This window comes from Balaenoptera physalus (assembly GCF_965194825.1).
Source record: "Balaenoptera physalus genome assembly, chromosome: 20".
In the NCBI taxonomy this organism is placed as follows: Eukaryota; Metazoa; Chordata; class Mammalia; order Artiodactyla; family Balaenopteridae; genus Balaenoptera; species Balaenoptera physalus.
The window spans coordinates 11,585,279-11,610,957 of NC_138901.1; the positions used below are offsets into that span (position 1 = coordinate 11,585,279).

The window sequence follows — 25,679 nt, forward strand, 5'->3', positions numbered from 1 at the left end:
GGGAGGGTGCCCACTGAAAACCCACACTACCCACCAAAAGCAGCCATCGTGGAGGTGGGGGAGCAGGGTTTCTTTTTGGGGTGATGAAAATGTTCCAAAATTAGATGTGTGATGGTCGCGTAGCTGTAAGAATGTGCGAAAGTCACTGAATATGTGCTTTTAAAGGGAGAGTCTTACGGTATGTGAATCAAATCTCAGTCAAACTGTTATTTTAAGAAGCCTCTCTAGGCAGGCAGTTAACTGGCAAACCGACCCAAGAAGACCTGAGGGTCACAGAACAGCCGTGAGGGAGGGGCTGGGGTCTCCACAGCCCCCTCTTTGGCCCAAGGTCTGAGGACAGAGACGTGGGGTCTCCTGTGCATCCCCAGGGACCGAGACTTATGTGTGCTGGGTGTGACCTGGATGCCTTCCCAGATGTCACACTCTGCCCCCACCTCTCCAGCACGTGCATCCCCAGTCCCATACTCCCTGACAAGGACCCTCACCAGGCCTCCAGGAAAGCCCCTGTGTCCCTCCATTTCGACAGCCTTAGAGTCTGGGGTTCTCGGTCTTGACCCTCAAACCCACAGGGAGATGCCAGTGTGAAGTCCTGGTAGGGGGGCTGGCGGTGCCCAGGCCCCGGGAGGGCATGACAGCCACCCTGCCTCCGGAGGTCCCAGCGTGGCCCAAGGTGTTCGGGAGGCCCCCAGGGAGGGGCGTGCCTGGGGGGTTCAGTTACTCACAGTGAACACAAGAGGGTAAGGGCAGACGTCGCAGCACCGGCGGACCCCGGACGCTTTAAATAAATGCTCCGTTCTCTCTGCTCAAAACGAAGTCCACCCTGCCTCCCGTCCTGATGCCTTGGAGCATCAGGGACACCCACAGTTGTCACCAGGCCCTGATCCCACCTTCCTCCCCTCCAGCCGCGTCATGACGTACCGGGAGCACACGGCCTGGGTGGTGAAGGCCTACCTCCAGAAGCACCCTGAGGGCCACATCATGAGCGTCAGGTAATGAGCATGGAATATTCATGAGACATTTTGCTGTAAAAACATTATTTTCCCTCTATCTAAAATATGTCCTTGGTATTTAAACAGCTGGGAAATGATGGCATTTCAGGGTAGTAATTAACTTCTGCTCTGGGACTGGCCAGAAAGGTCAGAGCCGGCACAAGGGCGGGGACAGCAGGTCCTCCCACTGGAGAGCTTTGCCTGTGGGTGACTTGCAGCGGCAGGGGACGGGGTGGCAAGGCGGTGGGGCAAAGCGTCCCCGCAACAGCGGCATCTGCCTGGCGTGTGCCGGTATCACTGTGCGGATCCGTTGTCTGCCCATAAATCCATTCCTGCTGCCCGGTAGATCCTGTGCTGAGAGCAGCGGATATTTATTTGCCCGTTAAAGGGACAGCAAATGTAATTTACTGTCACAAAGCCACCATTTCTTCAAAGAGATGGCGCTTCCCTTGTTCGTAACGTGAAAACAGAACATAGCTCTCAAAACGCTGTCCGCCAGGCGCAGGGCGGGAAAGAGGCGGCCTACCGTCCTCACCTCCCGCCCGTCGCCGCATCCCCAGCTGCACAAAATCTAATCTCCAGCCGGAAATGAACAAATAACTCACAGCCTCCCCCGTGTCTTTGCTTCGTGCCTCGGCGGCTGGGCCCTTTCTGGCTCTGGGGAGGGGTCCAAGGGGCTCGGCGGCAGGCCTGGCTGCCAGAGTCGGTGGGGTGGGCCCATGTGCCATCCAGGGGCCTCCCTGGACACTCTGAGGGTCCAAGGGGCCATGGCCTTAAGCTGCATGTGTGGACGGCCCCCGACTGCACGTGGCCCGTCCTGGGGCCAGTAGGCCCGCCCAGCGTCACCACAACACCCTCTCGGCAGCGTCAACGGGGACGTGCGCTTCTTCGATCCTCGGATGCCGGAGTCCGTGAACGTCCTGCAGATCATTAAGGGGCTGACGGCCCTTGACATCCACCCCCAGGCAAACCTGATCGCATGGTAGGTGCCGGCCCTCTTCTCTCTCCCTTCCCTGCCTGACCAACTCCCGCGGCCCTGTGTAAACAGCAGGCACTACTGCCCGCCCCCACACCTATGGAGGAGAGCTGGGTGGAGGGACTGAGTGTGCGGCCCCTTTGCTGCTCCTCACCTGCCTGGCCTCCCGGCCCTTGAGGCCCAAGTCCTCTCATGGGGGTGACCAGAGAGGAGCCCCATCTCCTTGTGGACACGCCCGCCTCCCCACACTGACTGCCAGGCCTTCCTTCTCGTGTGCAGTGGCTCCATGAACCAGTTCACCGCCATCTACAATGGCAGCGGAGAGCTGATCAACCACATCAAGTACTATGACGGCTTCATGGGCCAGCGGGTCGGCGCCATCAGCTGCCTGGCTTTCCACCCACACTGGGTCTGTGTCCCCGCGGGGGCTGGGGGCGGGTGGGAGGCGAGGGGGGCGGGCGGGAGGCAAGCAGCAGCAGGTGGGGTGCTGCAGCCAGGCCCCTCCCTACACCACAGTCTGCTGCCCCAGGGTCTCCAGGGGCCGTAGCCCCCAGACTGCACTCACTGTAGAAGCAGCACCAAATTCCCTGTCAATCAGGGCAGATGTGAAGTAGCCCCGCCCTTTCCGACCCCTTCGGCCCCTACACAGACCCCAGTCCTGAAGAAACCTCCCCGTGAAAAGCCCACTGGGGTAGGAGCAGCCCAGAGCCCTGTGACCCGGCTGACAGCGCCGTCCTTCGTTACAGTCGGTCGTGTGGTTGGGGGCTGCTGTGTTTTAAATTAGGATTCTGCCAACCTGCCTTCGTGCAGTGTGAGGCTCCCCGGGAGCCTGGCGTGTGGCTCTCTGCCTAAACGCACGACATCAGGTTCCCAGAGCTGTCCCTGGGAGGCCATCCTGAAAAGAAAAATGTGGGAGGCATGGGGAGTGTGCGGATTCCCCGTGACAGGGCGGAGATGGTGCATCTCTGCAGAAGCCGCAGCCGATGGGCCCTCGTTCCCGCGCCTGCCTCGTGGGCGGAGTTGGGGTGACGAGGCCCGGCCTGCACCCCCCTGGATGCTCACTGCCTGCTTTCTCCTCCCTCCTGCAGCCTCACCTGGCCGTCGGCAGCAACGACTACTACATCTCCGTGTACTCGGTGGAGAAGCGCGTCAGATAGCGGCCCCTCCCCACAGGCCGCCGTGTACATAGTGGACCCACCGCACTGCCCTGAGCACCTGCCTGACCTGGCTGCTGAGGGCTCGAGAGAGCCCGCACTGTCTGTCTGTCTGTCTTCGCTGTCACGCCCAGGAGCCCGGAGAAGGGGGCTCTGCTGGAGTCCTCGGTGTGATGGTTGCTGCTCTGATGAAACACAGCTCCGGGCCTGAGGACACAGTAGCTGTACATCCCAGTCCCCTCCCGTCCTGTTTTCTTCTGAGGTTTTTAAGGGGGAAACACACTTGTTTCGTTTTCCGAGTGATGCAAGCATTAGTCCACAAAGGCTCCAGACGGAAGCCAGCCTCCCGGGGCTGCTCGCCGCGCCCCTCACCCCCCCAACCCAGGGTGTGCTCCTGGGGATGGTCTGAGCGCACTGGATGAGGCGGAGGCTTGAGACGGAGTGAAGGACAGATGGAGGCGGCCTGCCACCCACTGGTCCTCACCCCAGGCCCATCCGGCCAAACGGCAGAGGCCAAGCGTGCCCCTCCCCACACGGCCGCCCTCCCCGCAGGCAGGACTTCCGTCTGAGTGTCAGCCGTTCTTGCTGCAGGTCTGTCAGCAGGAGGGGCCCTGGTTTGGAAGGAGAGACAGGTCCCTTGGGCCACAGAGCTTGTTTCTCTCAAGTGCTGCTCTTCCCCAGCAGGTGTGGGAACCGTGGCCTCCCCACCTGCACCCCACACGCATCACACGAGCACACATGGAGGGGCCACCGAGCCCCAAGAGTATCGGGGTGAACGGTGCCGCCCCAGCCCTCTGTCCCCACACAAAGGGGTGCAGCTCACGCTTGCGAGGGACACGGCAGAGCTGCTGGGAGGGCAGCAACTTCACATGTGTCCACGCACACGCGTCTGCGACGGGGCGCTGAGCAGCCACATCTGGAGCACAAGACACAGCCACAATGATGATACTTTGAAAAGCATTTTTTCCATTTTCCTTGGGAATCAGGATTATTCAGAAATAGAGTGAGCTGGCTTAGCTACTTCTGCCAGTAAGAGGCCAATAATAGTGAGCATGTGAGGAAGAGCCATGCTGTGGACGTGGGTGGGCTGGACGGGGCGCAGGGCTGGGCAAGGGGAGCAGCCCTTCTGCGGCCCATAGGCCATGCCTGCTCCCCCGAGAAAGTTCCGGGACGGCGTCCACCATGTTCTGGGCAAGCGAGCAGCGTGGGGTGGGGAAGACCGCAGAAAGCTCAGCTCCCCCGCACACAGCCGGTCACCTCCAGCCGGCGCTCCAGACGGCGACTTGGGAACCTTCCAGAAGCTGAGCTCCACCCACAGATGCAGAGTTGACTACCCACAGCCAATTCACGGAGCGGTTCCACTCCAGATTTTGAGCTCATATGCGGTTCTGTTTGTTTTGAGACAAAACCATCCCCTGGCCAAGCGCAGAGGCCCCGTGGAGGGGCTGTCTTCACAGGTCTGATGCGAAAATTCAATCATGAAGTTACAGAGGCTCGAGAGAGCGTGACCTAAGGGTTCATTTATCTCTATTTATTTTACCAAAATGAGAATTGAAAGACTTTGATGAAACATGGAATTGTAATGCGAGAGTAAGAGCGATAAACTGTTAATAAAAGATAAATACGCAGAGGGTTGGCTGGAGGCTCTGTCTTTTAAGGCAAGTCCTCTGTGCCCTCGGGGACTCCAGGCACCAAGCAGGTGGTTCTCGACCCTCGTTCCCCTTAGGCACAGCCCCAGCCCTGTGGCTTGGACAGTTGGTCCAAGAAAAGGCACTAAATGTGGGGTCACCCCACTCTACCTGCGAGCCCAGGCTCCCAGAGGGACTTCTGCTGCCACTTCTTGTGTCTCTTTTATTTACCACCTGCAGTTAGAGGCCAGGAGGCTGCGTCCGCTCTATTCTGGGCATCTGCCTTCCCACGCCCATCCCATGGCTCGCAGACCGCAACTCCACCCTCAGCCAGCAACCCCTCTGACCCCAGCCTAAAAGGTCCTCTGCTGTCAGCGCATGACTCCTCAGGCCCACCTGGTGGTCCAGGGTCGTCTCCCCTTTGGGGGCTGGAACCTCATCTCCTGCAGGGCCCCCCTGCTCCAAATGGCTCCTGATTCTAGATGGGACCCTGTGGCTCTGCAGGCCCTGCCATCCCTGGACACTTCTGAGGTTGGGTGAGGATGTTCCCACAGATGCGGTCAACAGGCCTGTGGGGTCCCGGCCCCTCAAGCGCACCTCACATCTCAGGGGTCCCACTGAGATGTGGGTCCCACTGGAGGCGGTTTGGGCACCGGCTCTTGCTGCCCCCGTGACAGGAAGTGGGGCCCAGGCGTTAAGTAACTCGCCCAAAGCCACACCCATTGGGTGGTGGCAGAAACCGGGCGTCCCAGCCAGGCATCCTGACCTCAAGGCCCGGAGAAAGACCTTCGCTCGGCAGAGGGGGTGTGGTGGGCGGGGAGGCAGGTGGCACCGGGTACCAGCCGTGCACAGTGGCGCCAAAGGGGCCACCGGAAGTGAACGGGGTTCACTGGGCTAGACGGGGCCGACCTGACCAAGGACGAGAGGCGGGCCGCAGGGGAGGCCAGGCAGGCTGTGACAAGGGACTCAGTTGCAGGGGGCACAGGGGGGAGAATGAGGCCAGGACTTGGGAAGGAGGCGGGCCACCCAGCCCCTGGTCCCAGACCAATGAAGCCCCCATGTCAGCCCCCATGACTGCTGCAGCAAATCACTCCAAATGTGTTAGCCAGGACAGACTTACCCTCTCAATCCTGGAGAGCCCCACGCTGGACCTAAAACCAGGAGTCAGCAAGGTTCCTTCCGGAGCTTCCAGGGGAGAATCCCTCTTCCCCCTTTTCCAGCTTCTAGAATCCGCCCTCATCCCTTGGCTTGTGGCCCCTTCCTCCTCCTTCAAAGCTGGCAGTGCTGGTGAAGTCTTTCTCATAGGGCATCACTCTGACTCGGACTCTGCCCCCCTCCCTCTTTCAAGGACCCTGTGATGACATGGCCCCACAGGATAATCCAGGACAATCTCCCCACACTAGAGTCACCGATTGGCAACCTCAATCCCCTTTGCCACGTGACCTAACAAGGTCCCAGCTCCCAGGATTAGGATGTGGGCCCCTTTGGGAGACTTTATTCTGCTGACCACTCGCTCTGTCTACAAGTCCCCCACGAAGCAGAGCCCCCAAAGGCCGGGGGGCAGGGGCTGGCCAAGAGGTGGGTGGACGCTGAGATGGGAAGGAAGACGTCCGTCCCTGTTCTCAGTGCCAGGAGAGGACTGGGGAAGGGCATCAGGCCATGGCCCTGCTCTCCAGAGCCATCCGTGCAGGGCCAGCTGCCCCCGTGTCCCCGGGGAGGCCCCCAGGCCTGGTGCATGTGGGAGGCTGCCGGGAAGTGGGTGGATTCCCCAGCACAGCGCCTGCTCCAAGGTGGGGAGGGGAGCTGTTGCCATGGAAACCCGGGGTCTGAGCAGCTGGAACTCCTGAATTAAATTATGGTTTGTTTTAAACAAGAAGGATACCCAGCATTTACTCAGCTGCACCCGGCACGCTTCAGTGGAGAGAGTAATATTTTTCGCATTAGCATCAGTTATTCTGTCACCAGCACTTGAGTACAAATCAAGTGCTCATAAAAATGAAAGATGGGCACGTGGAAGGAGCTACCACAGGAGGGCGCCAGGCCAGGCCCAGGCCCACACCCTCCACTCGGCTCCGCGCGGCCGCGGTGAAGGGGCCGGAAAAGAGCCCAGCTGCACCAAGTGACCAGTGTCAGCCTTCAGGCCAGGAGCCAGGGACGACTGTACTGGGCAGCTGTGCAGAGAAAGCCATCCAGCCGAGGAGAGAGTGGGCAGGGAAGTGGCGTCTCGTGAGGTCATCCAGCTCGGCAAGGCTCTGCTGTGGGTCACCTGGAACCAGGAAGGTCCCTCCTGGCTCAGAAGCTTTCGGCACAGGACCACCTGAGACGCGGCCGTAGGCTTGTCCTCATGCCGGTGCTGACGCTGTGCTTCCGCACACAGGAGGGGCCAAGAATTCCCGGCAAAGATGTGTTCCCTGCAGCCAACATGCAGACACACGTGCGCATGCAGGCAGGCGGTGGTGATTCCAGTCTCAGAACGTGGGGCCGGCAGAGGGAGTTTGGGAGAAGGTGATTACAGACAAGGGCTGGGGGTGCCATGAGGCTGGCCAGCCACTGTCTCGTTCCTGGAATTTCTGCAGGTGCTCCTCTGGGAAGGGGTCAGAGGGGTTGACCTCTCAAGTTTGTTCTGCTTCTCAGGTTCAGTTGCACAAGCTCGTTGGAGGCCCATGTGCCCCAAAAAGTGGCCAGTGCCTCACAGCCTGGGGCAGGTGAAGATGGGGTACGACCAGAGCAGGTGAAGGAAGAGGGGGACCAGAGGGAGGATGGCAGCTGAGATGTGCCCAGTTGTGTCCTCTAAACTCAGGCTGAAGTCTGAACCCCCCTAACTCCCTGCAGCCCTGCCCCAGCGCTCCGTCTGGAGGGGCCAATTCGGCACAGCCTCTGCCATGTGCTGGACAGGGGGGACAGTGGCGCTGGGTGGGTGGGGACAGGGACTCTGGAGAAAGCATGGGGTGCCGGCACAGACAAGGTGGCTCTGAGCCCCTGAGTCTCACAGGACCAGAAGCAAGTGGGGAGGATGTAGGAGACCCAGGCTGGGTGGGGAGGGCAGAGGCCCCTCCCGAGCCCTGTGGTCCCGGCAGGTGGCCCGGCCTCGAGGGTCAGGATGGGGCTTCGGGGAGAGATCGAATTGGGCTGTTGTCAGCCCCTGAGCTAGTTGGTTTCCACCAATTTCTCCTCAGCAGCCTCAGCTGGAAGAGACACCCTGGCAGGTTGATTGTAGCCCCTGGATCTGCATCTTAAAGCAAAGGTCTCCTTTGCCTCCACCTGGTGGGGCCGGGACTTTTTCCGATGGTGGGAGGTGGGCTTCATGTCCCCACCCCTCTCCCCGGCCAGCAGGCACATCCTGAGACCCCCACCCACCTGCCAGCCCCCCGGGTCCCCAGGGCTGATGTGCAGGGAGGGAGCCAGGGGCCAGCACAGGAAGCCGCAGCCCCAGGTCCACACGGCCTGAAAGTGTGCAGCTGGGACAAGTGGCTGAGGATCAGAAATCTGGTGAGGCGTCCGATTCACCGACCCAGACGTTGCTGCTGTGTGAAGGAGGAGAGGCGGTGAAAGAGGAGCTGAGGGGACAAGCCACTGCCTGAGTGTGGGGCAGACACCCGGGGGGAACAGGTTCTGGTCCAGCAGAGCCTGCCCAGTGCCTCTCCACGCAGGAGACAAGACGCGGAGCTCCCAGAGAGGCCCCCCAACTGCGGGGGAGGGGCTGGGGTGAGGAGGGAGGGGTCCGGTCCAGAGCTTGTCACCAGCACCCACCGTGCCCTGCCCTGCAGGAGGCGTGGCCTGGGGGCTGTGCTGTGAGAGAGCCCAGCCATGATGGACACCAGCCCTAGTTCCACAGGGAAGGTGGCAGCCGCCAGCAACAAGCACAACCAAAGCCCAGGCAGAACCACATGGAGTTTCCTTTCTTTTTTGCTATTTACCAGAACATTTTGGACCAGGGAAATAAACAAATGACACACCAGCAATGAACAATCGGAAAAGGCAAATTAACAGGCCAATTCCATTTACAACAGCATCAAAAAGAATAAAATACCTAGGCAGAAATGCAACAAAGGAGATGAAAGATTTGTACACCAAAAACAACAAAACACTGCTGAAAGTAATTACAGAAGACCTGAATACCTAGAAAGACATTCTGTGTTCATGGACTGAAAGACTTAATATTGTTAAGTGGCAGTACTCCCCAAAGCAATCTACAGATTCAATGCAAGCCCTATGGGCAACTGATTCTCAAAAAGGGTGACAAAACCATTCATTGGGGAAAGAATAGTCTTTTAACAAATGGTGCTGGGACAACTGAATATTCACACACAAAAGGTGGGCCCTTACCTCACACCATATTCGAAAACTAACTCATAATGGATCAATGACATAAATACAGGAGCTAAAACTATAAAACTCCTAAGAAAAAAACATGGGTAAATTTTCATGACCTTGAGTTTGGCAATGGATTCTTAGATTTTTTTTTTTTTTTTTTGGCTACGTCGGATCTTCGTTGCTGTGCGTGGGCTTTCTCTAGTTGTGGCGAGTGGCCTCTAGAGCGCAGGCTCAGTAGTTGTGGCGCACGGGCCCAGCTGCTCCGCAGCATGTGGGATCCTCCTGGACCAGGGCTCGAACCCGTGTCCCCTGCACTGGCAGGTGGATTCTCAACCACTGTGCCACCAGGGAAGCCCCGGATTCTTAGATTTGACACCAGAAGCACAACACAAAAACTAGATAAACTGGACTTCATATAAGTGAAACAATTTCATGCATCAAGAATGTGAAAAAAAATAACCTACAGAGAAAATATTTGCAAATCATATATCTGATAAGGGTTTAATATCCAGAATGCATAAAGAGCTCTCACAACTCACCAACTGAAAAACAAACAACTCAATTCAAAACTGGGCAAAGGACTTGAACAGACATTTCTCCAAAGAAGATGAGTTATGGAACTAAACTTGGGTCCGTTGCCCACACACAGTAAAGCCAATCTATTGACACCAGATTGTGGTGAAGGAAAGTGCAGCACTGATTGTAGGCACTAAGGAAAGAGTCCAGGCAGCTAGTGCTTAAAAGGCCCAAACTCCTTGAAGGCTTTCAGGGAAAAGTTTTTAAAGACGGGGCTGGGCAGGGGGTGGGGGGGCAGGAATGATCAGCTCGTGAACATTCTTCTGATTGGTTGGAGGTGAGGTAATTGGGAGTAAACATCATCAACCTCCTGGTTCCAGTGGTTCGTTCTGGGGTCTCCATGCTTGTGGGCAGCATACAGTTAACTTCTTCCACCTGGTGGGCGTTTCAGTATCTGCAGAACAGCTCGAAGGACGTGGCTTCTCCCAGCTAGGGCAGACCCATGTCAGATCCTCCCCCCACCCCAGCTGTTCTTCTTGGACCCACCTTCCTGAAAGCCCCGCAGGGGTCGCTGCCTGTTGGTGCTGGGTGCTGGAGTGCAGGGATGCCAGGGCGCTACGATGCTGGGTGTGGGATGCCAGATGCTGGGGTACCAGGTGGCTGGTGTGTTGGGACCGGTGCCGGGTGCTGGGATGTGGGGTGCTGCCCCCACGGGGTGCAGTGTCCGAGATGCTGAGGTGTGCGGTGCCAGGTGCTGGGGTACCAGATGGCCTGTGTCCGAGGGTGGGTGCCCGGTGTGGGGTGCGAGGTGCGGGATTCTAGGTGTGGGAGTGCTGAGGTGCCCAGTGCTGGGATGCGGAGTGCTGGGGGACGGGTATCCGTACCGCCTTGCGGGGAGCCGGCCCACATCCCTGGCCCTGGTGTTGTCCCGCGGCCGCCCGGCTATCCTGCAGCGCCACCGCGTGGCCACTGCGGGGCTAGCCTTTGCCCGCCCGCAGCCCGGCTGAGCGTCCAGCGCTAGGCTTCCAGGAAGGTGGACGCCCCTGCGGCCCTGCACCCCTCTCCCTGACCCCGCGTTTCTTCTGCTCTCAAGCCCCCAAAGATGTGTCTCAACCCTTGACCCGCTGCGGCCCAGCGTCCCCACTCACGGGTCCCTCGAGGGTCACCAGCAGGCAGGGCCTTCCCTTGCAGCCCCTCTCCCCGCGGCCTCTCTGAGCTCCGCCCTTCCCCAGGACGTCCCCCCTCCCAGGACGCCCGCCTGGGAGCTCCCACCGGCCCGCACCCGGGGCTGCCCCATCTGCTGTGCCCACGTAGCGTCCGTGCAGCTGGTCCCGCCAACACCTCATCTGTGTCTTCAGCACTATTTCCTGGGCTCATACCCAATGTCTGGGACTTGGCCTGGATTCTTCCGACTTCTTCCAAAAGATTCCTTGGCTCACCCCGCGTTCTCTGCTGCTGTCACCCACCGCCTCCTTAGTCTGACCCCCCAGGACCCCTGACCCTGGGGACCCCTGACCAGGACCCTGACAGTTCTTAACATGCTGCACGTGCATCCCCAGCCAGCCCCCCAGCTCGTCCTCCCTGGGGTGTCCTGGCCCGACCAGGCATCGGCATGACCCACATTCTCATGTTGGGCTTGTCCCAGAATCGCTGGTGTTTCGTGGCCTCGAAGAGCGCCTATTTTGGAGGAAATTCCCTCCTCTCTGCCCGTGAGCAGCCACCCGCCCATCCCTCTGCGGATTGGCTCAGGCGAGGGCATGACACCCGCAAGGCCACAGCTGATTGGCCTGGAGAGAACCAGTCAGAGCCCTTGTCTGGGAGTAAGGCTGGAGGCCTGGGAAGGTGGGCACCCAGCGGAGGCTGAGAGGTGGGCAGAGAAGGTGGACGGAGGATGAGGGCCGAGGAGCAATGAGGGGCAGGAGGTCCCGGATGGCCTCCTGCGCTGGTCACCCAAGGCGGCCTCAGTTGGTGGAGGTTCAGTTCCTGCCATGTGTTCCTTGGCCCGCCACCCCGGCCCGCAAGGCCCTGTCAGCTACACCTGTGCGCAAACGGCCCGCGCGGCCGCACTTTCACGCCGCCTGCTTGCCCCAGTCTGCGAGTCAGGTAAGGGCCACCCCGTTGTACCTTCCCTGGAAGGCCTCCCATCAGGATTCCAGGTTAATTTCCTCCGGTAGTAAGCGTTCCGTCCGAGCTGTGGATGGTGGAAGAGGTGTAGGGGCGGCCAACTGGGGCCTTGGCAGGTGTGGTTGTGAGGCAGGGGGTCACTGTGCCGAGCCTTTCCTTTCGAGTCTACGAAAGCTCCCACGCCCCCACGATCCAGTGATGGGACCCCTGACCTTCATTCCTGAAACCCTGGTTTTGAAGGGTTGAATCTCTGTAATAAACCTCTTCCTGCTTGAAATTCCCAGAGAGGTGCCTGTTTACAGAGGATTCCATGATGCATAGTTAGTGCCAGAAGTCAGTCCAGGAGAGACACCTTCGAAGACAGAAACCCAGAACTGGTGGTACACAGTGATGATCTCATCATTGTGTTATGGACTGAACTGTGTCCCCCCAAAATTCAGATGTTGAAGTCCTAAGCCCCAATATCTCAGAATATGCCCTTATTTAGGGAGACATCTCTACAGAGGTGATCAAGTTAAAATGAAGTCATTCAGGTCGGCCCTGATCCAACATGACTGGAGTCCTTATGAAAAGGGGGAATCTGGACACAGATGGGAGGCTACGTGAAGATGGAGGCAGAGGCCAGGTGATGCTTCCACATTGCCAGGCCTTGCTGGCAAACCACCAGAAGCTGGGAGAGAAGCTGGGACAGAGTCCCCCTCACAGCCTCAGAGGGAGCCGGCCCTGCCGACACCTTGATCTCAGACTTCCAACCTGCAGACTGTGAGACAATAAGTTTCTGTTGTCTAAGTGGCCCAGCCTGTGGTAATTTGTCATGGCAGCCAGGGGGACTAACACAGTCTGTGGCAAATTGGACATGGGTAGTGGAGACATGCTGCAGCCACACGCTTTTCTGTGATGACCTGGAAGGAAGTGTTTCCTGAAAGCCAGGTTCTGGGAGCCCAAGCAGTTGCAAAGCAACATCCTGGGGGAAATCAGGACTGTGGGGTAGGCTGGTGATTTCTGACCACACTGGGAAGATTTCATTTTTCAAAATGACAAGCAAGGGGCTTTAAATTCTCTGTTCAAGGTAGAGTCAGAAAAGCAGAAAATGTGTAGGACTACTATAAAAGAAAATCTTGTTTCTTGTAGCAAGACTGTTGTGTCTGGAAATCATTCCCCAAGTTTTATCCTATGGGTTGTAGGATTACAACGTAAATTGAATTCTCAACCTCACCAGGTCAGAGCTTTAAGTGTGAAAGAGTCAGATGGAGAGAGCTGAGTGGACTGATCTTGAGCCCCCATAATCCCGTTGAGCCTTGTCTCCCAGCAGAAGCAACCCTGCTCGCTGTCTGAGGCAGCCCTCCCGCCCCCACTCGTGAAGACCCCACCGAAGCAGCTACCTGCTTCACGCCCCAAGAATACCAAGATATTGCTGACTCACATTGGAGAGTCTTGCGGGGGCATCCCTCACAGGTGCCCGAGGCAGTCGACCCCCAGGGAGCTGGACAGGGTATGGGCACCTGAGACTCGGGGCCCCACTGTTTGCTTTCATCTGTGAGAAACTCCTTTGTTCATGGAAACTTGGACTTAACATGGCCCAGCTAAGGTGCCAGGAATTTCTTGGTATAATACAAAGGAAAGACTACAAGGGCTGGCGCAGACAAGGACTTGACATGAATTTATCAGGTGCAACCCGCTCATTGAGCCCCTCGTGGCCCCGAAGCACACACACTGGACAGAGGCCCCAAGAAAGCCCTTGGTGAGGACCTCGGGTTCTTGAAAAGCCCTCTAAAGTCTGCAGGCCAGGAATTACGGTGGAGGTGCTGCCATCAAAACAGGGTCCCTGATTTCTCCTGGGAACCCGGTGGGGCAAGGCCCAGAGCTAAGGTGGGCAGGTCACTGAAAAAGCAGCAAACCCAAGGGACTTCCCTGGTGGTCCAGTGGTTAGGACTCCGTGCTCCCAGTGCAGGGGGCCCGAGTTCGATCCCTGGTGGGGGAAATAGATCCTGCATGCCACAACTAAGGCCCAGTGCAGCCTAAATAAATAAATATATATATATATATTTTTAAAAAGACCCAATTGGCAAAAAATTTCAAAAAAAAATAAAATGAAAAAATGAAAAATGTTAACCATCGTTTGAGCCTTCAGCGAGTCATAGTAGTAACATCAAAGACCACTGATCACCATAACAAATATAATAATGAAGAAGTTTGAAATATTGTGAGAATTAGCAAAACATGACACAGAGACAGGAGGTGAGCAAATGCTGTTGGAAAAATGGTGCCGGGCTTCCCTGGTGGCGCAGTGGCTGAGAATCTGCCTGCCAATGCAGGGGACACGGGTTCGAGCTCTGGTCTGGGAAGATCCCACATGCCACGGAGCAACTAGGCCCGTGAGCCACAACTACTGAGCCTGCGCGTCTGGAGCCTGTGCTCCGCAACAAGAGAGGCCGCGATAGTGAGAGGCCCGCGCATCACGATGAAGAGTGGCCCCCACTTGCCGCAAGTAGAGAAAGCCCTCGCACAGAAACGAAGACCCAACACAGCCAAAAAATAAAATAAAATCAATTAACTAATTTTAAAAAAAAATGGTGCCAATAGACTTGCTCAATACAAGGTTGTCATGAACCTTCAATTGTTAAAAAATGCAATATCTGTGAAGTGAAATAAAATGAGGTACACCTGTATTGTAATTGTTTTGGCCCTTTTTTTTTTTTTGGCTACACCGTGCAGCTTATGGGATCTTAGTTCCCCAACCAGGATTGAACCCGGGCCCTCAGCAGTGAAAGCATGGAGTCCTAACCACTGAACCACCAGGGAATTCCCTGTTTTGGCATTTTTTTAAAGATTTTTTTTGATGTGAACCATTTTTAAAGTCTTTATTGAATTTGTTACAATATTGCTTCTGTTTTATGTTTTGGCTTTTTGGCCACAAGGCATGAGGGATCCCAGCTCCCCAACCAGGAATCGAACTTACACCCCCTGCATTGGAAGGTAAAGTCCTAACCACTGGACTGCCAGGGAATTCCCAGCAATAAAGCAATTTTTATACCTTAAATTCCTTTTCTACTCGAGGTCTAGACCACCAGAAAATCTGAATGTTTTCTCTAACAGGGTGAAATCGCAGTTCCTCCAGAACGTACTGCACTTAATCAAGGCACAGCATCTCTAGACTTCAGAATACACCTAACTAAAACAAGGAGAGTTGTTCTGTGATGATCTCATGGTCTTGTCCAGTACAAAAATTTTATAACTGTGTGATATATATATAAACTCCAGAAAATGAGTGTTAATATTTTCATATGTAGCAAAATGGGGAGCAGGCAGATTCAGTTCATCACACAGCATTTCTCAAGGCACAATCATTTGCATACCACCGCCACAATTTTTACCATTTCTGGGTACCACCTGTACTATGATTACTTAACAGCTTTCTTTGAATCAACTTACTTATTCCACTTTAATAATTTATTTTAAAAGGAAACTTTATATCAGCATAAATGCAAAACCATTGTCTTTTGTCATAAAAATATATTTAAACATAGATATTTTACCAGTTATGTTTATTCTTAAATACATAGTATTTTAAAGAACATTATTTAAAAGGTCTGCGCACCATCTAAAATCACCTGAAGGATCCCACATAGTAGTCTGGATAAAGCTCTTTGGGGCTTTATCCAGTCCGTCTTTGGGGTAGACTGCACTAAACGGAAGTTGTATTTCCCTTATATTCCCTGGAGTGTCAGGAACTTGGTCTTCTTAGAAACTATCCCTGGGTCAACAGCAGCTTATAACTCAAGAGCAAATTAGTGAAAGTCAATCCCATGATCACCTAATAATAATAAAAGCCAACATTTGTTGAGCACTTACTATATATGCCCATGTGGTTTTCATACTTTTGAGTCTTATTTTCTAATTCCAAAAACTAAAATAGATTTTTACTGAATAGTGGTATGACTGATGGTATATGTTTCTTAAAGGTCCAAATGTAATTTTAAAAAATGGAAAAAAGAGTACAGTTGATTTATAATATCGTGTTAGTTTCAGGTGGACAACTCAGCGATTCAGTTATACAAAAAGACCTCTGAGAATTTCAGGACAGGTGCCCCTTGAGATCCTGCCATAGAACACAGTTTCTCTCTTCCAATGTCTCTCTTGATGGACTGGGGGTAATAAAGCATTTTAAATTAAGGTATAAAAAAAATTAAGGTATGTACATTAAGGTATGTACATCTTTTTTTTTAGACATAATGCTATTGCACATTTAATAGACTACAGTATAGCATAAAACATAACTTTTATATGCACTGGGAGAGCAAGAAATTCCTGTGAAATATTGCAGTATTTGCTTTATTGCAGTGGTCTGGATCAGAACCCTCAGTACCTCGGAGTCGTGCCTGTATGTGTGCAGTGAGGGATGGCAAGAAGTTACATCTGTATTGAATCACAGGCAGCTGCTAAGGTTTGACTGAACGGGCAGGGACTTGGAAGAAACAGGATTGGAAGATTGGTCATAGGAAATCTGGGGGAGATTTGGATGATCTCCAAATCTCCCCCAGATTTGGATGGACTTCTCAGAGTGGACACACGACATTCGTGTCCCAGGGAAGGCTCACGAAAGAGCACCCTCTGCCCAGGAGGCTCTCCGTGGCCGGGTGGATGCAGTGCACACTCTCTGGACACGAGCCAACGGCTTTTCCCAGGCCCCCAGCGCTCGGTCAATGGGCCTGTGGACAAAGTGACCATGTGGGCAGGGATGGAGGCTCTGCGGGGCTCAGTTACATGGACTTCCCCTCACTGAGGCTCACCTGGCCGCCGCTGCTGAGGGCCCAGTGGGTCAAGAGCACTGAGCCCCCCAGATGGCACTATTAGCTGGGGGACCAGCCAGCTGCCCAACAGCAGGTTAGCTAATCAGGACTCTTCCCTCAGGGGGCAGTGACATGTCGTCACGGGAATAGACACTCTGGATACAGATTTGCCTCCCCCCTCGCCCAGGGGGCTTCTGCCAGCGGCACTGTTGTGGACTGAGAGGCCCATCGTGGTGTCCACGCAGCACTGCTTCTGATCGAGGAGTTCATTTCACAGAAAGGGGTGAGCGCTGGACTCGTGCCATGGGACGCCTCATCTTAGCATGACCCCACCGCCCAGGAGCTGCTGGGCTGCTAGAAAGGTGGCGGGGCCCATGCAGACTGGGCTGCGGGATCAGTTGGGGAGACCAAACAGGGCTGGGTGCCATCCTATGACCCCCAACCCAGCCAGGACACACGGGTGGGAGCCAAGGCTGCATGTGTACGTGGCGCCCCGCCCTATATCCCCGATGCCCCGTGGGGGCTTCTGCCCGTGTCCACGGAACCAGAAGGTGGGCTCCTCCGGGGACTAGTCACAGGCCCGGAGGACAGAGCGGGTGGAGCATGCTGCCCAGGGGGCGGTTCAGCGGACACTGACGCCCAGGGTTGTAACATCACTAAACGCAGCATTTTGTGGTCCGAGCCGGCGGGGCAGTGACTTGTGAACAAGATTTCTGACCGCCCGGGAGACGGTCCACGCTGTCACCCTGCGAGGGTCCCACCGTAGTGGGACATGGAACTTTTAGTCTTGAAGACCGCGCAGGTGAGGCGTTCTGGAAATGCACGTGAACCACGCGATCCAGAGCCCCAGAACCCCGGCCGCTTCTCGGGGCGGGGCCTCCGTCTGCGGACAGCCACGTTCCGCGTTCTGCGGCGGTTGGCCCCGCGCGGCCGCCGTAGCGGGGGTGGGTTGGGTCCGAACTACGGTGGCCGCGCCGTGCGGAGTCGACCGGGCTAGGCGGCGGGGCGCGGGCCGGGCCGCGCCGGCCGCCATGGGCAACCTGTTCGGCCGTAAGAAGCAGCAGAGCCGGGTCACGGAGCAGGACAAGGCCATCCTGGTGAGACGCCGGGCCCCGCAGGCGGGTGGACGCGGGCCGGGGACACCTGGGCCGGGCGGGGAAACCGAGGCACGGCGGCTACCGGCTGCGTTTTCCCCCTCGCCACGGGCTTCGGCCCCTCCGGCCGCCCAGCCCCACGCCGGGGCCGCAGCCTCGGAGCCCGTCTGGGGCGGTGGGTGGAGGGCTTCCGGTGGGAAGCGTGTCCGGGTCCGGTTCCCAGCGAGTCTGAGCGAATCCGGTCGCTGCGGGTGTAGGCGGTCCCGATGCGGCGATTGAGCTGTGCCTTAGGTCTCGGGAGGCGGTGCCCGCGTCTCACTGTTTCCTAGTCGTACCTTGTCAGCGGGTAGGCTGGCCACGGGGTGGGATGGCGGGCGCCTCTCACGGCAGCAGGGACAGGACGTGCGGCTGTCGACGAGCCCGACCCACCGGCCATGGGGAGCGCTGGGGCAGACAGCCTCTAAAGAGAATGGAGTTGTGGAGGGAACTGGGGAGCGGCCGCTTGAGACAGACTGACCACGTCTACACTGGGGGCTAATTTCTCGCCACGTTGAGTCTTAAAGATTTGCACACCCTTGACCCAGTTAACTCACTCCCCATAACCGACCCTGAAGACATAATCTTCCATCTGAGAAGTGCCTTGTGCTTGCAGGTGCTCACCGTAGCGTCACCTGAAATGATGAAATTTGGAAGAAATGTAAATGGCTTAAAATAGGGGAGGAGAGACTAAGGCGTGTAAATGTCCCTGCATCCTTTTTGGGACACTGGGGTCCTAGGTGATTGGCACGGTCACATGAACATCACCTCAGTGCACCATCTGTTGTACACTTACATATGGTGATAAGTGGCAAGAGCAGGGGAGCTGATGGCAAATGGCTGAAGTCCACAGAGGAGTGAAGCTGGGAGGGAAGGCCCCAGTCTCCAGCCACGGCTGGGCTGGGATGGTGGCACTCGGGTGACTGTCACCAGCGACTTCTGTGTCGTCTCTTCACCTTGGAGGTGCTGGCCTCACTCCCTGACCAGCGCTCACACTCCTCGCTGATGGCGATGCCCTGCCATGACGGCGGTGAGAGCATGCCCTCCACCCCGGTGCTGAGGACATTAGGCTGGCTCTCTGTCTGAGGTGGGGGAGATCTTGGGGATTTGTAGGATATTGAGTTGCATCCCTGACCTCCACCTCCTAGATGCCAGTGGCATCCCCAGTGTGACAGCCAGGAATGTCTCCAGATAGTGCCCCACGTGCCCTGGGGGGCAAACTTGTCCCCATGGAGAACTCAGTTTCAGAGGATGTGCTTCCATTGGTGGCAGTTGGGGCATCCTGGCCTGTGGGGGGCCCTTCAGTGACCCCAGCAGCCTCTGTGCTGGCTCTCCTGGGTGCTGGGTAGCCCGGTGAGTGTCCAGTGTGCCCTGCCTGGGCTTGGTGTCGACACAAGGCCTGCTTTCCCGGCAGCAACTGAAGCAGCAGCGGGATAAGCTGAAGCAGTACCAGAAGAGGATCACCCAGCAGTTGGAGCGGGAGCGGGAGATTGCCCGGCAGCTCCTGCGCGACGGCAGGAAGGAGTGAGTGGGGCTGGGGGCCGGTCTTCGGGAGAGGGGTTCTGTCCCCCATCGGCCTAGAGCAGAGGTGGGGTAGGCCTGGAGGCTGGTCAGTGCCAGGCCAGGGCAGCTGATGGCCATGGCTGCTGGGTCACTGATCGGGTTCCCTCTGCAGACGGGCCAAGCTGCTGCTCAAGAAGAAGCGATACCGGGAGCAGCTCCTGGACAAGACAGAAAACCAGATCACCAGCCTAGAGACCATGGTAGGCCTAGTAGGGGTCGGGGGGTGTGGGCCATGGACCGTGTAGGCGCCAGAGTCCCCTCAGAGGACTGAAACCTATCGTTTTCCTCTCCTGGACCTCTCAGCCCGAGGCTATGGAATGGGTCAGGCCTGGAGGTGGAGGAGAATCTTTGATGGGAGCTTGACGGTCTTAAGGGGCTGGGGCAGGTTGGCTCTTGCAGGATCGTGGCTGGGGGGCTAGGCCACTTCTGGGTGGTGGGGTGGGCGGGGAGGCTGCCCCAGTGACTGAAGAGGTGTTGGGATCTGCAGGAGGCTCCCGAAGTGATCCAGTTTCAGGACCCAGAGCTCTAGTTCTGCTCTTTTGCTAACAGAGCTGCTGGTTATAAGCAGTCTACTTTGCGATTCCTCCCAGGCCCTCTCAGTCCCGCCCAAGTGTTGGTCAGGGCAGCGGGAAAGGACAGAGGGAGGAGGAAGGCAGAGACAGTCTGCTCTGAGGCCCAGCAGTCTGTCAGTGATAGTGTGATCCTAACTCCCTTCCATGGGTCTGCATGAGGCGGCAGAGAAGGTGGGCCCCTGACCACACGGGTTCCTTCCTCAGGTCCAGAGTATTGAGTTCACCCAGATTGAAATGAAGGTGATCGAGGGGCTGCAGTTTGGAAATGAGTGTCTGAATAAGATGCACCAGGTAAGTCTTGCAGGACTGGGGACAGAGAGGAGGGGCAGCCAGTGGAATAAGGAGAGGGGTAGTCCCTGAGGCCACACCTGCACGCAGGCCTTCGGGCATGAGGGAAAGCCAGTCACTACCAGGAGAAGGTGACGGGAGAGGGTGACAGTCTAGTAGTACAAACTCAGGGATATTGACCTGAGAATAGGGACCCAAACTATAAATTGTGTCCAGAGATGCTAAAGTGACTAGAGGGACAGTCTGGTTTGAATGGGGGAGGGGTGTGGTGAACTAATCTGGAGGACTTCCCGGAGGAGGTGAACACAGCTTCATTTCAGGAAACAGCACAGAGGTGGATGGTGAAAGGAGAGGTGAGGCGCAGAGATGGCGTGCCCCGGCCCCCACCCCATCTCATTCCTGATGAGTGGATGGCAGTGGGGCTGGGCAGAGAGCTGAGGTTACACTGCCTTTCTGACTGTCCAATGTTGTGGTGACCAGTCAAGCAAAGGTGCTGCTTTGAACCCAAAAGAAATCAAGTCACCTGGCCAGAGAAAAATTTTTATATTTTTGACTACCGCTAGGGTTGATTTGAGTGCCAGAAGGGCCAGGAGGAGTCCAAGGAGGTCAGTTGAGGCTTCTGAAAAGACTGTCTGACAGCTCCATGCCTCTGTGGACGGGCCCTGCCTGGGACAGAAATAACCAAAGATGTGTTATATTCTGCTTGGCGTGGCTTCATTTAAACAGGAACAGAGGGTCTAGGCCGTGTGCCCTGCCAACGCAGGTGGCCTTCGTGTAGGGGGTTCTGTTACGTGCTTCACTGACAAGATTCAAAAACTTGTAACCGATCAGGTGATGTCCATAGAAGAGGTGGAGCGGATACTGGACGAGACGCAGGAGGCCGTGGAGTACCAGCGGGTAAGTGTTGCCGCACCACGGGGCCCGCCATCTGGCAGCCGGCGAGGACAGTGGCCAACTCGCTGAATGTCCTGTGCCGCTCTCGAGGGCCAGGCCTTCCCACACCACGTGGGGGCTGCCTTCCTTCTTTTGAGTGAGAGGAGCCTTGAGCTGGGGCTGTCTCCTTCCTCCACGAGGGCCCACCCTTCCCCCACCCCAACCCAGCCATGCTCCTCACCTCTGCTCCTCCTTTTGCAGCAAATAGATGAGCTGTTGGCAGGAAGCTTCACTCAGGAGGACGAAGATGCCATCCTGGAGGAGCTGGACGCAATCACTCAGGTAACAGGACCCCCGGCACTGACACAGGCCCAGGTGTAGGGACCCCCCAGGAGGACTGCTCACTGGCCTCAGCGAGCAACTGTGTCAGGTTTCACTTGAGCACACGGCCCTGGTTCTGCAGCTGGTTTTCTTCCCTAAAACAACTGGCATTTGTGCTAAACTGAGGTCCCTTCTCCCCAGCCACCTGGCTGACAGCAGGGCAGGACTGGCCTGGAAAGAACATTTTGCAGGTTGTCCACCCAGGTGTTGCAGGCATCAGAGTGAACCAGGTGCCAGGACAGAGCGGAATGCCGACCCTCCTAGCTCCCTCAGCCCTTTCCTCCCCAGTGGGCAGTGTGTGGGTTTTATATCAAATGGGGGCTTTTTCCCTCTTGTGGCCGGTCACTCGCTGTCACACACAGGGCCTCCATGTGTTGGCCCAGAGGCCTCTAACCAGCCAACCGTCACTTCAGGCCCTGAGTCTGTGTTTGCTCCCTGATGGAGGGCGTCTCCATCTCTGTGGGCCCCTGCCTAAGCAAGCCGAATTCACACCGTGCCCACCAGCCTGCCACCCCCCAGCCATAGGCCAGGCCAGGCAAGCAGGTCCTTAGCACTGCTGCTCGTGGCCTGGGGGCCCTATGTGCACCTGCCTGCTAATTTACTTCCTCCCAAGGCCCGAGAGGTAGACCAGCACTCGCTGGAACAACAGGTGCACCCAGGTGCCACCACCTGAGGCAGAGGCGCCACTGGGGCCCCTGACCTGCATGGGTGCCTGTTTCAAAGCCCTTGTCTCAGACTCAGAATGGAACTTTGGGTTGGGAGCCCCTCAGGCTCTGGGTCGTTGGGAGCAGCCACCTTTTGTGGTCACTGTGCCCCCGGTGATGTGAGTTGCAGAGATGCCAGAAGCCAGGGAGGATGCACCCTGGGCTTGAGTGCTGGAGGATTTGTGTCCTATTTAAATCCCGCTGATAGCGGCTAAGTGAACGGGATGCTGTTCTCTCCAAGGGAAGGACAAGGTGATTGTATCTCACAGCCTTTATTCTCTGTTTCTTGCAGGAACAGATAGAGCTGCCAGAGGTTCCTTCAGAGCCCCTTCCTGAAAAGATCCCAGGTACCCTCCTCGTTATGTCCTTTGGAGAACCGTGCATTCTAGAGCAAAGCAAAATATCCTGGCCTCTGGGCCCTGCCCTTCCTGCTTGGTGCGGGTTGGGCCCCAATTCCCCTGCTTGGTGGGCGTGCTTGCTGGCACCAGCTCAGGCAGAGTGTGGGCCTCGCCCTGGGATTGAGCCCAGGCTTCTGAGCAGTTTGGGTAACCGCGTAAGAGCCAAACCCCGTTCAGAGGGGCGAATCCCAAAGTTCGAGTCGGGAAAGGACCAGTTTAGCTGTGCAGGCTCTTCTGGGTCCAACCCAGGACCAGCCGTCTTCTAAACATCACGGGGACGACCTTCCCCGCGGCATCGCTTAACACGCCTTCAGAAATTCTCTATCCGCCCGGACTCGTCTTTCGTGATTCGTCCTCAGTTCTTTCTGCTCCCTTGCTGCTGCTTGGCCTCCCTTCTGGGGTCCGTGGGGAGGCGTGCACGCCCGCCTGCTGTGCTGTCCTGAGTGTTTGTGCCAGTGCCTGCTGTATGTCCTCCCTCCCAGCTTCTGTGTGTAACTCGCCTTTCTCAGAGCTGTGCCCGTTCTTCCCAGAGCGCGAAGCCCTGACCTGGCTCCTTGCTGCCTCTTGTCCTTTTCGGGAAGTTCCCGCCTCTGGGGTCTTCTGTACGCGACAGACATCTCTATGTTTCCTCCACAGAGAAAGTCCCCGTCAAGGCCAGGCCCCGACAGGCGGAAGTGGTGGCAGCCTCGTAACTTGTGTGGGAGTCACGGGGATTCCAGAGGCCTGGGGCCCACAGAGTTTGGGTGCGTGTCCGGCCCTGACCGGGCTCCCAGGAGGCTGGCACCGGGCCAGGTGGGCCGGGAGCTGCCGGAGCAGCACAGCACACACAGGGCTCCTGACCAGGGTGACTCTACGGAGCGTTTCCCTGGCGCTGCTGTCTTGCTGTCGTTTCTGGATTAAATGGCAACATTCAAACTCTCCAGCCAAACACAGCTTCTGCAGCTGTGGTTCACACGGGCCACGGCCAGGCCCAACGCTCCTGGTGCCGGTCACACCTCCCGTCCCGGGTCGCGCGGCTCCACGGGCCAGTGTCTCCGCCACCCTGTCTTCTGTGGAAGGCACATCAGACCTGGCCTCCCCACCCTTCCCTTTCCCTTCTTCCTGCTGCTCCCATTAGCTGGCAGGGCTTTGGTTAAGGGGTCCCTGCCTTGGCCTGGCTCCCGGACGTGCCCAGTTTCCATGTAGACCTGGGGGTGGTAACCTCTCTGCTTCCACGTCGGCGTCTGTGGGTGGTGGACCAGGAGGGGTGCATCCCTGATGGATTTTGATGACTCTAGGAGGTCTGCCCTCCCCATCACTCCTGGGGCCGTACAGAGGCCCAGTCCTGCTGACAGACATTCCAGCATAGCCGGCAGGTGTGGCTGCGGGTCCCCGAGCTGCCAGCTTCGAGCTGTTTGCAGCCAAGTGGAGACAGTGAAGGATGGAAGTGACTTCCCTAGTTCACGGTTCGTTTTGGAATTAGACAATCTCCCTGAGACTTCACTCCCAACAAGAAGACAAAGGGGACCCTCTTAGCCCCCAGACAGGCCAGCCCCGTATTAAAGTTGACACCCACACAGCCTGCTGCCTTGTGGACTGGGGTCCGTGGAAGGGTGGGTTGGTGTGGCTCCTCCCTCAGGTCCCTGGAACACAGTCCCTTGACCCTCCTTGGCACCTGGCTGGTCAGTGCCACACAGGGGCTGGGGCCTCAGGAGCCAGTGAGGTTCTAGCCCTGCCCGGCTGTGGGTGGAAGGCAGTCACCTGTGGGCACCTGCCCGCAGCAGGTGCAGGGCGGTACTCTGGCCCCACCTCCCTTAGAAGGGGTGCTGGTGGTTTCTCCCTTTTCAAGGGGTTTTGTGTGACTCCCGCGGCTGGTGGCTGGGAGGACGTGCAGTTTGGTGCCTCTGGGGTGTGGGGGTCTGGTTTGGAGTCCTGATGTCTAGGTAGGAAGCCAGATGCCCCAGGGAGCGAGCAGGCAACAGCAAGGACAGAGAAGTGGGTGTCCCACCTAAGGGGAGGCCTCCACACCCTCCACCCAGAGGGTATGGTGGGATGTGGCCAAGTTGCCAGGTCTGGAGTTCTTCAAGAGGAGCTAGAAACCCAGGCTTTCAGGGGACAGTTTTGCTTCGTGTGAAAGCACCCTTACCAGGTGCAGTGCACGCCTCAGCCAGGAGGGGGCTCTCTGCCAGCTGACTTGGGGGATTTGGCCAGAAGCCAACCTTTCCAGCGCCACTCTGGCTGCTGGGCCCCACCCCGGTCCTAGGGGCAGTTCTGATTGAGGAGGGGAAGGAGGTCCTGCCTCTCCTGCCTGTGAGTGACCCCTCCCTCTGCAGCAGTGGGTCCCAGGCCGGGGGAGGCTGTGGAGGGGCAGCTTCTCCAGACCTCACCAGCAGGGTGGACCCTCCCCTTTCCCTCTGCCTCCCCAGGACCCAGCGCTTGGGGCGGCCTGTGAGGCTGCCCATGGCAGTGCCCTGCCTCGTCTCTAACGGTTTCACCACTGGGAGCTGTGTGGTGGGCCGTCGGGTGCCAACCCCCCATGGTGAGCGCTTGGAGAACCTGCCCACGGGTGTGTGCGGCCCAGCTCCCTGGGATACACCCGTTCCCAGGACGGGAAGGTCATGACCAGCCTCCTTGTGACCCAGGCAAGGGGTACCCTCGTCTGGAACAACCCAGGAGTCGGGGAGGGAAGCCTCATCTTCTCGCCGTCAACAAGTGAGATTTCACGTACCAACCAACATGCCTTTTCCTTTGTTAAAGTTCAACCCATGGACCTAGGGAGGCCGTGCTCTGAAACCCAGCTGACCTAGAGCTGACTTCTGGGCTCCGGCCTTGGAGGTCACCTGGCTCATAGGCCCCCTGTGTGTGTGTTGGGGCAGGGGGAGCCCATCCTGCCAGGATGAGACTCACATCTTCCTGCCCAGCGCTGAGCCCTGGTCTTAAAATACAAGCTGTGTGAGCCTGACCTGACCTAATCTGGGGGCATAGAACTCATGACGATCACAAACCAGTCACAGTTAAGTACAAAATCTGGGAGCAGAGCTGGCATCCTGCCCAAGATTAGTGGGGGCCTAGTGGGGGCCTTGGAGGAAGAGGAGAGGCCGCAGTGAGCCGCCTGCAGAGGGCCTGGTAGCAGCCGTGCCTGGTGGGTGGGACGGGCATAAGGGGGAGCCATGGGGGCCATCTGACCACAGAGAGGACTTCCTGGGAAGCTGGCAAGCCTGGCATTCAGAAGGGATAGACCAGGGCAGTAGAGAAAAAGACCCAGGGACCAGGACCGTTTGGCTGGAGGCACGTTTGTGG

At 57.1% G+C, this 25,679-nt stretch overlaps 2 protein-coding genes across 8 annotated transcripts in view; both read left to right on the forward strand.

The window, feature by feature from the left end:
• The window catches only part of RPTOR (regulatory associated protein of MTOR complex 1), a 451,060-nt gene extending 446,311 nt beyond the window's left edge, over nt 1-4,749 (forward strand). For all 6 annotated transcript variants that reach the window (XM_082441503.1, XM_082441504.1, XM_082441505.1 and 3 more), the window contains 4 exons: nt 903-989; nt 1,855-1,971; nt 2,245-2,374; nt 3,054-4,749. In XM_082441503.1, coding sequence (XP_082297629.1) covers nt 903-989; nt 1,855-1,971; nt 2,245-2,374; nt 3,054-3,122 — 403 coding nt within the window. In that variant the 3' untranslated portion in view covers nt 3,123-4,749. The remainder of the gene's footprint in view (nt 1-902; nt 990-1,854; nt 1,972-2,244; nt 2,375-3,053) is intronic.
• Nucleotides 4,750-17,429: 12,680 nt separating this feature from the next.
• CHMP6 (charged multivesicular body protein 6) lies at nt 17,430-23,328 on the forward strand. 2 transcript variants are annotated; one of them, XM_082441223.1, is made up of 8 exons: nt 17,430-17,588; nt 19,036-19,145; nt 19,297-19,384; nt 19,961-20,047; nt 20,876-20,941; nt 21,179-21,259; nt 22,295-22,349; nt 23,037-23,328. In XM_082441223.1, exons 1-8 carry the CDS (start codon nt 17,523-17,525, stop codon nt 23,090-23,092), a joined length of 609 nt encoding a protein of 202 aa, XP_082297349.1. In that variant the 5' UTR covers nt 17,430-17,522; the 3' UTR covers nt 23,093-23,328. The 2 variants fall into 2 exon arrangements, with proteins under 2 accessions (XP_082297349.1, XP_082297350.1); XM_082441224.1 differs by having other exon boundaries at nt 17,438-17,588; nt 19,048-19,145.
• Nucleotides 23,329-25,679: the final 2,351 nt, after the last annotated feature.

Coding starts and splice junctions, on each gene's coding strand:
- CHMP6 (XM_082441223.1), top strand. CDS start 17,523: ATGGGCAACCTGTTCGGCCGTAAGAAGCAGCAGAGCCGGGTCACGGAG. Junction 20,048..20,875: donor GTCTGAATAAGATGCACCAG/GTAAGTCTTGCA, acceptor GTAACCGATCAG/GTGATGTCCATAGAAGAGGT. Junction 20,942..21,178: donor AGGCCGTGGAGTACCAGCGG/GTAAGTGTTGCC, acceptor CTCCTTTTGCAG/CAAATAGATGAGCTGTTGGC.